Genomic DNA, 15,829 nt, shown 5'->3' on the forward strand with positions numbered 1-15,829 from the left:
GGGCGGCGGCGCCCGGGGGCGGGGCGTCGGTCGGACCCGCTGCTTGGACTAGAGATTCTGCGCGGGGGCTCTCGGACACGTGAGTGAGTTGGAGGGCTTTCTTGAGACCCCCGGGGCCTCCACCAAGGTTTGCCTCCGTGCTCGCTAAGCGGGAGCATTTGTTTACATATTGTATTAGACCTGTCACTTTCTCTAGTCAGCAGAAGGACATTTTTTACGCACCTCGTTGAAACCCTCCAAGACCCCACCCCAAAGCTGGGGCAGTTTGAGATTCAAACCACAGTAGTAAATAATGATAATAACGGATTATGACTTTGAATAAAATAAGAATCCACGAGTCGATACTGATGTAGATAAGTAAATGGGGAGAAGGAAAAGCTCGTTCTTAGAGTAGAAGGCCAAGTAAAAAATGCAGAAGGGATGATGCAGAAAATCAGCATTTGGCAGCCATCCTAACTAATACCCGATTTGAGCAAAAATCCTCAATGGCCGCTAAAACTGGAGAGTGAACGTTTAACCAGGAAAGAGTATTTACATAACCCCAAAGGTAGTTATTAATTACAAACGGGGAAATAGAAATTTTACAGTAGAGAAATGGTTCTCAAAGTGTAGTCTGGGCGTTCCTGGAGGTCCCTGTGGAATATTGCAAAGAAGGCGACGTGACTGATGTAACAGGTTGATTGCCAAAGCACATGTGAGAATCTCTAGTCTTACCTTAGGCTTACTTTAAAGAGATTTGCAAAACTGCAAAAACAATTCCACTCCTCTCACTGTATTTCTTTGTTTTGGTAAATACAGTAATTTCTCATAAAAAAAGTTAACACATAAATGGTTTACTATTGTTTCATTTTTGATAATGGCTTTATTGAGATATGATTCTCATACAATGCAGTTCACCCATTTAAAATGTACAATTCCAGTGGTTTTTAGTATATTCACAAAGATGTGCACACATCACCACAATCAATTTTAGAACATTTATTCCAGAAAGAAACCTGTAGCAATCGCTGTGAAATCCCCCATTCTCTGCCCCGCTCCCCGCCCCTGCACCTCGGTAACTATTCATCTGCTTTCTGTCTGTAGTTTGCCTATTTTGGACATTCATATAAATGGAATCATCCGATATGTGGTGTTTTTTGGTCTGGCTTCTTTCAGTTAGTATAGTGTTTTCAAAGTTCCTCCTCCTTGCAGCTTGTGGAAGTGTTTTGCTTTTTTTCATGGGCAAATAATATTGTACCGCGTACGCAGATTACAATTTGTATATCCATTCATCTGTGTTGGGGGGTTGTTTTTGTTTTTATCCATTAATCCGTTGATGGCCATTTGGGTAGTTTCCACTTCTGGGCTCCTATGCCTACCGCCGCCATGAGCATTTATGTACAAGTTTCTGTGTGGACATACGCCTTCAGTTCTTTGGGGTGTCCACCTAGGAATGGAATGGCTGGGTCATGTGGTAACTCTTTGTTTAACCATTTGAGGAACTGCCAGACCGTTTTCCACAGTGGCTGCCCCGTTTCACATTCCCACCAGCAGTGGACGAGGATTTCAATTTCTGTCCATCCTCGGCAATGCTTGTTATCGATCTGTCTTTCTGAGCAGAGCCATGCAAGTAGAAATGAAATGTATCTCATGGTTTTGATTTGCATGTTCCTGATGATGGACGATGTGGAGCCTTTTCTCACATGCTTGTCATTTGCATAGCTTCTTTGGAGAAATGTCTATCAGATCTTTGCCAACTTAAAGTTGGGTTGTCATTTTATTATTGAGCCTAAGAATTCTTTATATAGTCTAGGTATACAGGTGCCATTCACATATATGATTTGCAAAAACTTTGTCCTGTTTTGTAGGTTGTCCTCACTTGACTGCCCACAGTTGAGAGATGATGTGCTTTGAAGCATTAAAGGCTCTTTTTTTCTTTTAATTTGAGAGAGAGAGAAAGTGGGAGTGGGGCAGAGGGAGAGGGAGAGAATCCCAAGCAGGCTCCACACTGTCAGCGCAGAGCCCGCAATGCAGGGCTCGAACCCGTGCCCCAGAAATCATGACCTGAGCTGAAACCAAGAATCGGATGCCCAACAGACTGAGCCACCCAGCACCCCCCCCCCTTCCCCTGCCCGGGTACCATTTGTGGAAAAAAAGACTATTGTTCCCCCCACTTAATTATTTTGGCACCCTTGGTGAAAATTAGTTGACCATAAATTTGAGGGTTTATTTCTGGACTCTCAATTTTACTTCACTGGTTTATGGCTCTGCTTACACGAGTACCATATTGTCTTGATTATTGCTCTTTTCTAGTAAGTCTTGAAACCAGAGACTGAGTTCTCCAGCTTTGTTCTTTTTTCAGGATGAGTTTGGCGGTTCTGGGTCCCTTGAGTTTTCAGTTGTTATCTCTCCTTCCAATCTTTTGAAAATGAATGTTTTAAATTTTGCATCCGTGAGAAAACACTCCATAGCAATTATTTTCATGTCGCTGCCTTTCCACTTAACTCTGTAGTGTAACCACCGCCTATATCGTAGGCTTATTTTACATATGATTAGCTACACAATTTAGTTTTTTTCTTGGTGGACACTGAATTTCTAAATTTCGCTATTATAAACACTGCCGCTGTGGCTGGTTTCATTCCTAACTTTTGGGAAATCTGGGTGAAGAGCATATAGGAATGCTTTTGCACTCTTGCAGCTTTCCTGTCGGTGTGAAATTATGGCAACATAAAATGACAAACGGAAAAATTCATTCACCCTTTGGCATTCATTCTGGCCTCCCTCGCCCCTCAATCCCTCCGCCCCGCACCCGCCCCTCCCTCGCTCACCGACTCCTCCTCGCCCACCAGCCCCTCCTCCCCGCCTCGCCCGCCCCTCCTCCCTCGCCCCTCCGTCCCTGCTTCGCCCACTGGTGCCCCCCTTACCTTTCGGTCCAGCCGCCCGACCCAGCCCACGGCCCCTGGACGCTTGTCCTTCTCCGAGCACCCTGTGCGGTCGGGTCCCGGATCACGGCCGGGCGCTGCTTTCCGAGACACTTGGCGAGTGACGCCCGGAACGGCTCCAGGCCCCTCACCTGGCCCAGCGCGGGGACGCCCCCGCCTCCACTCCCGCACGGCGCCCCGGGCCCTCGGCTCACCGCGACCCTCCCCAGCCCCGCGGGGACCCCTCCGTCCGCCCGCTCTCCTTCGCCGGGCCGCAGCCCCCGTCTTCCGGCCGCGCGGCCTCAGCCTTTGCAGAGGGAAGACGCTGCTCCTCTCTAGAAAACCCCACGCGGCGCTGACACCCGCTCCCCTGCGCCTCCCTCCCGTTGCTCTAAAGCTGCTGCTGGAAGTGGTCCCCTCCCCCCACTCCCGGCTCCCGGCAGGTGCAGGTGCAGGTGCAGGTCGCGTGGGACCCGCCCGTCGTCCGCCTCCCTGCCCCTCTCCGCGCGCTCCCCTCCCTGTTCTCCACCCCGGACGTCTCCGGGACCCGAATCCACAGAGACCCGCGCTCGGGTGTCTGGGGGACCTGCCGAGAAGCGGGGGGTACGAACAAGGAGTTGCGTGGGCGGTTCCGGGCGGTGCTTGTCATGGGGAAATGCAACGGGATGGGGGCGCTGCAGGTGCCCCCAGGGGAACCCTCCCCGCGGGATCGCCGGCGCCCACCCCTGCAGAAGGCGGGTGAGAGCGGGTGCTGTGTCCCCCCCACGCGGGGGAGGCGCCGGGCCCCGAGCCGCCGAGCCGCGCGCGCCCCCTCCCGGCCGCCGGCCGCCTCAGCCTCGGGTGTGGGCGGGCTGGAACCTGCCCTCCGCCCGCCCGAGCGCGCAGAGGCTGCGCTCACAGGAGAGAAGCGGACGGTGCCGCTGCTGCTGTCGCTATTACTATTACCATTTTCTCGGTGACAGCCCCGGTGTCGGTCGGCCCGGACGCCTCTGAGCGGGGGCCCAAACAGGCCGTGGGGAGGACGATAGCTGCCGGTCCTCCCCGGGAGCAGCAATCTCCCTTTTAGAGCTTCGTCCCGGGAAAACCCGGGGCTACTTAAGGATTGCCGACAGGCTGGACGCGACTGGGCGGCACCGGCCCGGTGGGATAAAGGACGTCCCGTCGCTTGCGGTGGCGTGCTGCAGCCGGTAAGCCGGTGTGGGAGAGTTTGCAATATATCAAGAAAAAATGTGAACTGCATCATCCCAATTTTCTGAATACAAAAAATATTAGACATATCTCTCGATGGTGGAATTACTGAAGATATTTGTAATATTTCCTCATAATCAGTATGTATTTAATCACCATGAATTATCTTTTTTTTTCCCCGCTTGGCGCCCCCCCCCCCACTTATTTTTTTAAGGAAGTGTATAGTCATATTCTTCAGTCTCGATCCTCATTATAATTAATGCCCACCCGTCCGGAGCGCAGAGACGGAGAGTTGGTATCGGTGTGTGACCCCTGAGGATTTCCCGGTCTAACACTCGAGGGAACGACTCTTTTCACAGCAACGCAAGGATTCCCCTCCTGGTAGGTGGCGCTGTCCTTCCCAGGTGGGACAGCCTGTCACTGAGCCAGTCTCAGCCTCCTGCCGGCACTCCCCATTTCCCCTGTGTCTCCTCTCCCCCAGGCGGTGGTGGAGAGCGCTGGGACAGTGCACAGTTTGGACACTTCCAGCCCGTTCCCCTCATGGTGCCTGTGGGCTTTGTACGACGATGCTGGCCTGCTGGCCGTGTCCCTCCTCTGCATAAATCCTTCCCCTGCCCCCGGCTCCCGATGAGGAGCCTGGAATCCTCCCTGTGGCCTTCGGGTCCCCAGATCCTGAGCCACTGCCCACCATTCCCACCTGGCTGGCCTTCTTGCCCTGCTCCGTCCTGGCCCGCTGGCTCCCTCCATGGGGCTTCCTCAGGCTTCCCTCCCTGAGCAGTGTGGGCTCGCGCCCCTGTCATATCCCCCCCCCCCCCCGCCCCCCGTCACATCCGAGGGGCACCGGGCCTACTCCTGGTCCGGCCTCAGCCCCAGTTTTCACGGACTCATTGTCAGGGAGTTCTGAGTTTCCCGTCAAACTCAGGGAGGCCCAGAGTGTGACCCGTTCACTGCTGGATCCCAGGGTCGGACATTAAGGTCCTCAAGAAGTGAAAGGTCAAGAAAGTGGCAGGAGGGAGAAGCAAGGGGAGAAGGTCAGGGGGCGGGAACAGGACAGGGAGAGGGTGAAGCTGGTGTTGCCCATGCTGCTCCTGTGCGAATTTGAAAGGTTTCAAAGTAAATACTCGAAGACGACCTTGACAGGGCTGGACCGGGTGTGTGGGCTCCCGGCTGGGCTGGGTGGTGGCTTCCCACCCGTGGGACCAACTACCCTGCCCACAGATGACCGGCACCCAGCACGACGGGCCACAAGGGGGAGGCGCACTCAGGAGTCCAACAGGCCCCACTCACGGGGGACCCCTTAGCACCTGGCCCCGCCCGCGACGTCCAAGGCAGTGGCAGGAGGGCTGATGGGGACACACCAGCGCCCAGGGAGTGGACGCCTACCGGCAACCCTGCCCGGTGCAGGGCCGGGTCCGTCCTCTCTGTCGTCCCGGTGGGTACAGCGGCGGAGCAGACTAAGCCACACCTTGCCTGCCCCCTCTCCTCACGCCCCCTGCCCGCCCTGCTTCCCAGGTGCTACTCCCCCCCCCCCCCCACCCCAACGCCTCTGGTGTCCTTGTGACCTCACACACCCAGGGGATGACGCGTAACCTCAGAAAAGAAAAACCGTGGTGAGGAACGGAGATCTATTTAGACACAGAGCCAAGACAAAGGAACTTTAAAAACGACGCTTCCAGAACATGAATGTTACAAACAACCAGCTGTAAAAGGAGGGGAGCGAAATGGAGGTGCGCAAGGGGACTCGCGGAGTAACTCACTTTTCCTCGGAGGGGTCTGCAGACCCAGGTTACGTTTGGGAAAATGAGGTTTAAAAACATAAGGCCTCTAGACTCAACTCTTTAGAAATGCTCTGTGTCCTTTTCCCAATGGCAGTTTTCAAAAAAATGACCACGTGTGGGGAAGCAACGCGAGGCCGAAGCCTTTCCTGTCGGGGGGGCCTCCGGGGAACCCTGACTTCTGCTTGCAGGGGGGTTCCCGTGCGTTCCTTCACTTCCTCCTCCAGGGGGTGCGGCACCCAAGGTGCCGGGGGAGGGGCTGAGGTCCCCGGGAATCTGAGCTCTGAAACACCAAGAAGGAACACAATGCGGCTGTCATACTCTTCTGTCGGGGTCCCCCCCCACCATCCCGCAGGCCCACCCCTTCCTCAGCAGAACTGTGGGTAGCCATGAACACAGGTCCCCCATGCGGGGTGGAGGAAAGCTGTCAGTCTGTGTGGCTCCCTGGAAGAGGCTAGCCTCCTGATGGTCCAGGAGCAGGCTGAGGCCTTCTGGGAACAAGTCCTGGAGGGATGGTCAGGAAGGGGCTGGATGGGCTTCCCTGGGGCTCAGAGCAGGGGGTCCCACTGCTCCCTTTCAGGCCAAGAGCAGCAGGAAGGAGAACGCTCAAAGACCCCACCTAGTCATTGGTGGTTCCCCAGGCTGAGGGGCCAGGGGGTCTGGGAGACTGCCCAGGCCAGGCAGCCCCTGAGGAAAGACCAGGTGAGGGCTGGTGGGGTCCCAGTTGGGTCTCAAAGGACCCGAAATCATGGAAGGTTTTTAAACCTGTCCATAATGGGACCTGGCTTATAGCTTCTTTTATTCTTTTTGGGTTTCTTTCTGCTTACAAAAGTAATGTATGCTTGATTTGAAAAAAATTACATGGTGTTTGAGAATGAAAATCAGTTGGCAACTGGGTCCCAGGCAGAGGTCACAGCCAAGTTCACTGACCCAGTAAGGGCGCACCCACGCTTGTCAGGGTTACAGGACCGTGCCGGGCACGATGGCGTCTGCGGTGGACTCCTCCCCGACCACCTCCGTGCTGGGGGCAGGTTGCCCTGCCAACCTTCCAGCTTCTTTTCCATCTAGAAGACATAGAGTGAGTCAGGCTGGTGTCACAGGATAAGGGAGGGGACAACCCAGAGCCTGAATCTCTCAGCCCAGCCAGGGGATGTTCTGGAGGTGCCACTGGCTGACTTACAGAAATCATTGCTGATTCCAGAGACATGCTCCCCAAGGCCACCAGCCCAGGGCCACAAAGGCCCTTAGAGTCATTTCCAGGGAACTTCGGGCCAAATCAGGGCTGAGCTCCAGGAACCCCCTACTGTCCCCACCGCCCAGCCTGGGATGGGCTAAGAGCTGGAGAAGTCTGTGGCCCAGGTGTAGAAAACACAGGGTGGCAGGTTGAGGGGGTTGTTCACTGCCCAAGAGTGCCTGCCTAGGGGAGCCTGAGACATAGCCCTTGCTCTGCTATCCAGCCCTCCATCTGAGGAAGGGTGGCTTTGTTCTAACTGTCACCAAGGGGCCGTGTGGGCTGGGGACCACATGGTCCCAGAGCCCAGGCAGATCTGAGGAGTGGGCAGGGGTCTCATATGGGTGTAAGGGACCACCCAGCTCAGTGACAGGCTCTGAGCCAGATTCTCCCTGCTCATCCTCTGCAGTGACCAGCTTGTGGCCTCAAGATTTAGCTCCCTAAGCCCTGCCTCTTCACAGGTCATGGGGATGGCACTCTCCACCCCCTGGAGAGCAGATAGACATGGGGGGGCCCTTGGGGCAGGACTGGCTGGTGGAAACACGCAAGGGTGAGCTGGACACGCCACAGAGGGGCCTCCAAGCCCCGGGGGGTGGGGTCCCCTAACTCCTGAGTTCAGCTTCCGTCCAGCAGGCGATGCGAGCTGAGGTGTCCCTTGGGTCCCCTGAAACTCCAGGCCTGTTGCAGGGGATGTCCCTGTCACAGGTGCACTGGCATCTCAGCTCCAGGGGAAGCAGTGGGGTCCCTCCCCTATGCATTCGGGCCACTCATTCCTAAATTTCCATCAGTGAGTGTGGTTCCCTGCACTGCCCAGCTAACCAGGAGCCTCCTCCCCTTCCCAGGACTGGCTGACAGGCCAAAGACCTGGGTGTGCTCCGGGGCAGGGGGTGGCACCTGTTCATAGACAGCAAGTGGAGGCCAGCCACTGTGGCTCATCCCCGTCTTCTCCGGACACAGCAGACCACCCTCCAGTTGGCCCCGGCTCATCTCTTCCCCAGCCACTGGGCAACCCTTCCCTTGAGCGTCTCTCAGGATTCCACGCTCAGAGAAGGCACCCACGTTCCAGGGTCACCTGTACTAAGCTGGGTGGGCGGTGGGGGTTCTGCCCGGGGCCTCAAATAGACTCTGGCACAGAAACGTGTGCCCCCAGCCCCCCAGACACAAACACCTAAGAGCAGATATGGACAGAAATAGGCCCACGACACAGACACACAAGGACGCACACAAACATACCCGGAGGGACACACAAATTTACCCTCCCAGGCAAATCCACACATACGCAGAACCTTACACAAGCACAACGTGCATGGACGTCCACATACATGCAAGATTCACACAGAGACATGGACAGGACACACACAGATGCACAGAAACGTGCACGCTCTCCAGAGCCAGCCATGCCCAGCTGTCCCCTAGGCTCCCAGGTGGTCAGGGGACTTCCGGCCCCGGGGAGGTCTTGCTCACTCTGAGCTCGGGACCAGGGCCTCACCTGTGTCCAGCTTGCTGCGTTTCTGCTCAGGCTCCTGGGGGGGCGCCTCAATGGCCCTCTGAGCCTCAGGATGGATCTTGAGGAGGGCTTTAGCGAGGGTGGCGGGGCCCGGCACCCCCAGGGACATGATGCAGTGGACTCCTTTGCGCTTGGCCCCTGCCACCTTGGCACTGTCCTTAGAGGCTGTCAGCAGGACCAGTTTGGAGAACTTCCTGGGCTTCCTGGGGGCCGCGGGGACGACATCGGTCCCTGGCTCAGGGGACTCCGGGGACGGCTCCTGGCCAGCCTTCACACTCTCACCCTCCTGCTCGCTGGGCTCGGGAAGGGGCATCCTGGGACGATGGTCGGTCCCCCAGGCCACGCTCAGGCCCCAGCAGACGGATTTCTCCTCTTCCTCCTCCTCCCGGGTAGGGAACCTGGCAGTCCAGGGGCTCCGTCCTAAGGAAGGAGGCAAAATCCATCAGTGGAGGCACCCCTGGGCCGGGGGCTCAGGAAAATGGATCTGGGGTGGAGGTCGAGGCAGACGGCGCTGCCTCGGGACCCCCGGGGCTGAAGAGCTGGGGAGGGGCCCGCACGGAGCTGGAGAACCTGGGCCTCTTCCTCTCTTGGGCAGCCTTGGGTCTGTCACCTCGCCTACCCAAACTCCACTTTCCCATCTGAAAAATGTGCCAAATGCAGGGCTCTCGGGGCCTGTCGGGACCCCTGAGGCACAGAGTACCGTGAGCTCGTACGAACAGAGGCCCGTGGGTGCTGAGCAGGCTGTGATGTGGTTTCACGGGTGTCCCCATTTCACTTGGCCCCGTGTTATGAAAGTCGATCATTCTTATTGACCCGATTTACAGATGAGGACACTGAGGCATTCCAGGACGGCCAACACGGCCATGACGTGCAGAGCCGGGAGTCTGGTCGAGGCGGATCCGGAGCCCGTCCCCACACAGTACCTGGTGTGCCTCAGTCAGGGTAACATCCCGGCCTTCCTGAGCACCAAGCATCGGAGGCCAGCACTTGGGACATGGGCTCGGGTCACAGACCCTCTCAGAATGCCCGGTGGCCCTCATCCTGACACTGTGTCCCAGGAATCCGTCCCCCATCCCGGGCGGGAGGCCCTGGACCACCCGGCACTCAGGAGATGCCAGGGCCCCAGGAGGGCAGCGACCTTGCGCCTGAGCCGGTGGTGGTGCTGCCTCAGTTGTGGGGGGGACAGGGCTGCAGAGGCGTCTGCGGAATCCACAGTCACTGAGGGCTCCCCAGACTCCGGCTGGAGAAGCAGAAAAGACGTATCACAGGGGCCGACGGCAGGGCAGGGCTGGCCTGGAAACAGGGCCCCGGGGCATCAGCTCAGGTGCAGTGGCCGTCTTGTCTGATGGGGCGACCGCGTGGGCAGATGGCGGGGTCTTTCTCCGTTTACAGTGTTAGCACAGAAAGAAGACCGCATCCTTAGCAGACATCTCACCTCCCCATCTCAGGACCCAGGCGATGGCAAGGATCACAGACAGCTCCCTGCCCACGCCCCTGGCCCGCCCTGTTTATCCCACCAGGGTTGCAGTTCTGTTTCCTGGGACCCCTCCCAATACATATGACCCGACGGCGCCAGGGCCAGTATTCCAAAGTGTCCCAAGACCCCATCCATGAGAGGAGTCAGAGGTGTGATGCCAAAGAGGGGTTGGGGTGCCTTGCTCCCTACAAGTTCCATCCCGGTCCCTCAGGGCAATCTGCCTGGTAACGGGTCACCTGACCACAGGCACCCCTGGGATCAGTGTCTGCTTCTCCCTCCTGCCCCCGGTTCAGCCCTGGGACGTGCCAGCCTCCGCTCCTCCAGTGCAGTCTTGCCCCTGCCCTGCCCGTGCTGTCCCACAGGGTGACACGGCAGTCCTGGAGGAACGTGGGGACCGGCTTCAGAAAGGACACCACCAACGCCTCCCCTGGGAGGGCAGCTCTGGCAGAGAAAGGTCGCGGGGGAAGCCCCGCCACAGGAGCTCCTGTCCCCATACACTGATTGGTTTCAGGGCGCGTCCCTCTGGAGCCAGCCCACCTCTGTGGTTCGCCGGCTCTCCCTGGTGTGCGGGTGAAACCCCACAGGGGTGGACCCCTTCCTCACAGCATATACAAAAATTAACCCTAAAATACTCTTAAAAAAAAAAAAAAAAAGGATAGAAGGGGCACCTGGGTGGCTCAGTACGTTGAGCATCTGACTTCTTGATTTCTTGATTTCTCAGGTCATGATCTCACAGTTCATGGGATTGAGCCCCGCGTCAGGCTCTGTGCTGTCTGCATGGGATCCTCTCTCTCCCTCTCTCTGTCCCTCCCTTGCTCTCTCTCTCTCTCTCAAAATAAACAAATAAACTTAAAAAAAAATACAACAAACAGATAAAATGGACTTCATCAAAATGTAAAACTTTCGTGCCTTACAGGACGCCATCAAGGAAGTTGGACGACCACCCAGAGAGGGGGAAAGAATTGTTGCAAATCACATCTCTGCTGAAGGAACTGTATCCAGAATTTACAAAGAACTCTTACAACTCAGTAGCAAAAAGGCAAATAACCCAATTTAAAGATGGGCACAGGCTCTGAATAAGCCTTTCTCCAAAGAAGAGAGGCAAATGGCGAGTAAGCCTGTGAGAGGCTCGGCGTCACTGGTCAGGAGGGAAACACGGAACGAATCCACCACGGGATACTCCTTTCCACCACTAGGATGGAAAAAATAGAAGGCACACACACAAAGCAGGCCATGACACGTGTGGGTGAGCAGGGGGAGAAACCGGGAGCCCCTTCCACCATTGGCGGGGAGGCCACCAGCAGAGCCAGGTGGGCATTCTGGCACCTCCTCCAAAGGTTAAGCACAGAGTTCCCACGTGACCTGGCAACTCCACGAGAAGGAAGTACGTGCCCGAGGCAGCAGTGTTATTCATACGCATCAAGAAGTGGAAACAAACACCCATCAACAGATGAATGGAGAAATAAAACATGGCATCTGCATACAATGGATATTATTTGTCAATTTACAAAACGTGTTACGGGGGTGCCTGGGTGGCTCAGTCGGTTAAGCGGCCGACTTCGGCTCAGGTCATGATCTCGCGGTACGTGGGTTCGAGCCCCGTGTCGGGCTCTGTGCTGACAGCTACCTGCCCCTACCCCACTTGTGCTCTGTCTCTATCAAAAATGAATTTTAAAAAATGTAAAAAAAAAAAAAAAAAAAAAACAGTGGGATGCTTAACAGACTGAGCCATCCGGGCGCCCCAAGCATCTGACTCTTGATCTCAGCGCAGGTCTTCTGTTTTATTTATTTATTTATTTATTTATTTATTTATTTATTTATTTTTAACATTTATTTATTTCTGAGACAGAGAGAGAGCATGAACAGGGGAGGGTCAGAGAAAGAGGGAGACACAGAAACTGAAACAGGCTCCAGGCTCTGAGCTGTCAGCACAGAGCCGGATGCGGGGCACGAACCCACGGACCGCGAGATCATGACCTGAGCCGAAGTCGGACGCTCAACCGACCGAGCCACCCAGGCGCCCCAATGTTTATTTATTTTTTAGAGAGACAGGCTGTGAGCAGGGTAGGGGCAGCGAGAGAGGGAAACAGAGAATCTGAAGCAGGTTCCACACTGCCAGCAGAGAGCCCAGTGCGGGGCTCAACGTCACAAACTGTGAGATCATGACCTGAGTCAAAGTCGGTCGCTCAACCGACTGAGCCACCCAGGTGCCCCCCAGCTCAGGTCTTGATCTCAAGGTCATGAGTTCAAGCCCTGCATTGGGCTCCATGTGGGGAGCCTAAGTAAAAAATTTTAAATGAATTTAAATTAAAAAATAAAATAAAATAAAATGACCTCGCGACTAGAAAATCTATAGAGTAGAAAAATCCATCCACGGACACAGATGTGTGGTGGGCTAGGGGTGGGAAGGAGGACGGTGAGAGAATGAGGAGGCGTTGTTTGCTGGTGGGGATGGTCTCTGGGGCGATGGAAATGTTCTAAAATGGACTGTGGCCATGGTTAAACAACTTTCTGAATACACTAAAAGCCACTGAATTGTACACTATGAGCGAGTGAACTGCATCGTATATGAACGATCTCCTAAAAATGTTATCTGTTAGGAAAAAGGGAAATTAAGTCTACAACCAGCAGTGCCCCAGCTTCACTATACCTAAGAAGCGCCTGGGGTTCTTGTGACAAACCCACAGTCCTGGATCCCAACCCCCACTCAAGGGGGCTGGAGGGGGGCCCGAGAATCTACACTTTTTACCAGTACCCCATTTGTCTTTCATACTTGGAGAGACATGGACCACAAAGGTGCCACGGGCCTTTCACTTCAGAAGTCTGTAATTTCTAGTTCATAGGTTGAACTGGTGTTCAGTGTCTCCGTGAACAGGGGTGGTCATGTCCTGCCAGCTGGATCGGCCTCTTTTCTGGAGTCATCCTTAACCTTCTAGCAATTTCTTTTCTCGATGTGGAGGGAAGACTAGAGCGGCAGCTATTTTAAGCCTAACATATATTTTTTGAAAGTTAAATTTCACTCCATGAAAGTTCACTGAAGCAACAGCATTTTTAAAAGTGAAGCAGAAATGAGTTAAAAAAGAGCAAAGGACTTAATAGTTCACTCACTTTACACCCTCCGTCTAAGTCTGAAATCTGGTGGTTTGATATTGTCATTGGCCTCCAGTCACTCGCTCATCCTAACCCGCTGTCATGACATTGGTCTGCACGGAGGAGACCCAGAACCCATGTCAGACTTCTGACCTCCGAACAGTAAGACTGTTACAAAGCTGTGTTGTTTAAAGCCACTAGATCTGTTGTAATTTGTTACGAAAGCAATAGGTAACCAATACAAGGTCCAATCCCTTGTTCCCGAGGTTCTGAAAGGCACCATTCGAACACTGCCCAGCAACTGATGGGGGTTCAACCAGGGCTCAATAGAATTACCTCCACGCGTGTGGGAGAAAAATACCATCAACCTCGGACAAATCCCTTCCCGCTCCGGGCTGCTTTCACCTGTGCTCTGGGAATAGTGGCAAATTTAGCAGAGGTTCTAAAGAGCAGGTAGGCAAGGCTAAGCTGTTTTCAAAAGTCCGGGTGATGCTGACCGCTTGCACCCTGGGGCTCATGGGGGACTGCGATTAGGTGCTGGTAGCATGAAGGGCCCACATGGGTGTGCAAGTACACATCCTGACAGGGAGATTTCCAAGGCAGCAGCGATCCAAAAAGACCGAGGACTGCTACCGTGGATACACAGGGAAGGGCTTCCCCATGGTGGCAATTTCAGGCAATGACGCCTCCTCCCCCTAATCGCCATGGCTCGGAATCTTACTTTTACTTCTCCTTACATACACACTGTAATTTGTCGTCAGACCTGTCTCTGCTGCACCCAAATAGCCCCTCCTCCCCTCCCCTCCCATTATTACAACTACCCCCTCTCTGAGCCCCGCGGGGTGTCTACCCCCCCTCAATATGTCACAACTCCAACTCCAATAGAGTGGGACAAGACTGAGGATGGCTGCGGGGGCGGGGGGTGGGCAGTACTGGGTGTGGTCAAGGAAAAGCAGACCAACGTGAGGATCCTTGACTTGGGGTGTCAGGGCTCATTCCGGGGTCGGGTGGGTTGGGGGGGAAGGAGGACCAGGAAAAAAGAGGCGAGTCTGGGGTGAAGGACAGGAGGCGGCCTGAGCACCGGGACGCAGAACCAGGGGATCCCCGCTCCCAGCAGCAGCAGCCCTGGGGACCCCCGGGAGGGGCCCGGCCACGCGTGGGACCCGGGACCCTCCCCAGCCCACTGGGGCCCGTCCTCACCGGGCACCGGTCGGGCGGCGGCGGCAGCGGAGACCTCCCTCTCCGACGAAGGAGCCGCGGCAGGTCCTGCAGCCTCCTGCTTGGGGCCCCCGCCTCGGTTCGGACCGTCACCTCAAGCTGGGGTCACGGAGCGAGCATGCGCAGCAGGGCCGGGCGGGGGCAATCCTTGGGCGAATTTCACTGCTCCGGGTCTTTGCCTCGCGGAGCCGAACTGGAGGCCTGACCAATCGGCGCGGGGAGGGGCGGGGCTACGATTCGCGAAGGGGACGGGGCCAGCCCGGGATTGGGCGACAGCGCCCGGGGGCGGAGCGCCGGCGGTCCTAAGGCCTAGAATCAAGCTCTGGGCGGGGCTCTCCCAGCACCAGAGTGTGGGTTTAGCTGAGACCCCAGGACATCCCCCGGGGTCTGAAGCCCGCTAGCGGCGGAAGAAACCAGAGCTTTCGTTTAAAGGCCTCGTTCGCGCCTGACACTTGCCTGAGCGACCCGAGGCTGTTCTCTACGCTCACTGAAACCGCTGGCTCAGCTCAACCCTGCTTCCTCGACGAGGCAGCATCCTCACCGCCGGCCCCTCCTCCCCCGCCCACCGGCCCCTCCTCCCTCTCCCCTTGACCCCTCCCTCCTGCACGGGCCGCTCTCCCGGACCCACGGACCCCTCCTCCCTCGCCCCTCCGTCCCTCCGTCGCCCCCTCCCGCACCCGCCCTTACCTCGCCCGCCGGCCCCTCCTCCCTCGCCCCTCAATCCCTCCCCCCCGCACCCGCCCCTCCCTCGCTCACCGACTCCTCCTCCCTCGCCCACCAGCCTCTCCTCCCTGCCTCTCCCGCCCCTCCTCCCTCGCCCCTCCTCCCTCGCCCCTCCGTCACTGCTTCGCCCACTGGTCTCCCCCTTACCTTTGGGTCCAGCCGCCCGACCCAGCCCACAGCCCCTGGACGCTTGTCCTTCTCCGAGCACCCTGTGCGGTGGGGTCCCGGATCACAGCGGGGAGCTGCGGGCCGGGGCGCTGCTTTCCAAGACACTTGGCGAGTGACGGCCGGAGCGGCCCCAGTCCCCTCACCTGGCCCAGCGCGGGGACGCCCCCGCCTCCACTCCCGCACGGCGCCCCGGGCCCTCGGCTCACCGCGACCCTCCCCAGCCCCGCGGAGACCCCTCCGTCCGCCCGCTCTCCTTCGCCGGGCCGCAGCCCCCGTCTTCCGGCCGCGCGGCCTCAGCCTTTGCAGAGGGAAGACGCTGCTCCTCTCTAGAAAACCCCACGCGGCGCTGACACCCGCTCCCCTGCGCCTCCCTCCCGTTGCTCTAAAGCTGCTGCTGGAAGTGGTCCCCTCCCCCCACTCCCGGCTCCCGGCAGGTGCAGGTGCAGGTCGCGTGGGGCCCGCCCGTCGTCCGCCTCCCTGCCCCTCTCCGCGCGCTCCCCTCCCTGTTCTCCACCCCGGACGTCTCCGGGACCCGAATCCACAGAGACCCGC

At 56.9% G+C, this 15,829-nt stretch overlaps 1 protein-coding gene across 3 annotated transcripts; it reads right to left on the reverse strand.

Annotated features, from left to right (window-relative positions):
* Window positions 1-5,698: 5,698 nt before the first annotated feature.
* Window positions 5,699-14,928, reverse strand: FLYWCH2 (FLYWCH family member 2). Of its 3 annotated transcripts, XM_042972170.1 has the most exons (4): window positions 14,369-14,928; window positions 8,584-9,021; window positions 6,794-6,927; window positions 5,699-6,146 (listed from the first exon to the last, which is right to left on the reverse strand). In XM_042972170.1, exons 2-3 carry the CDS (start codon window positions 8,912-8,914, stop codon window positions 6,824-6,826), a joined length of 435 nt encoding a protein of 144 aa, XP_042828104.1. In that variant the 5' UTR covers window positions 8,915-9,021; window positions 14,369-14,928; the 3' UTR covers window positions 5,699-6,146; window positions 6,794-6,823. The 3 variants fall into 3 exon arrangements, with proteins under 3 accessions (XP_042828104.1, XP_042828103.1, XP_007098752.1); XM_042972169.1 differs by having other exon boundaries at window positions 5,699-6,927; XM_007098690.3 differs by lacking the exon at window positions 14,369-14,928 and adding an exon at window positions 9,740-10,403 and having other exon boundaries at window positions 5,699-6,927.
* Between the last annotated feature and the right edge of the window lie 901 nt (window positions 14,929-15,829).

This window comes from Panthera tigris, chromosome E3, assembly GCF_018350195.1.
Source record: "Panthera tigris isolate Pti1 chromosome E3, P.tigris_Pti1_mat1.1, whole genome shotgun sequence".
In the NCBI taxonomy this organism is placed as follows: Eukaryota; Metazoa; Chordata; class Mammalia; order Carnivora; family Felidae; genus Panthera; species Panthera tigris.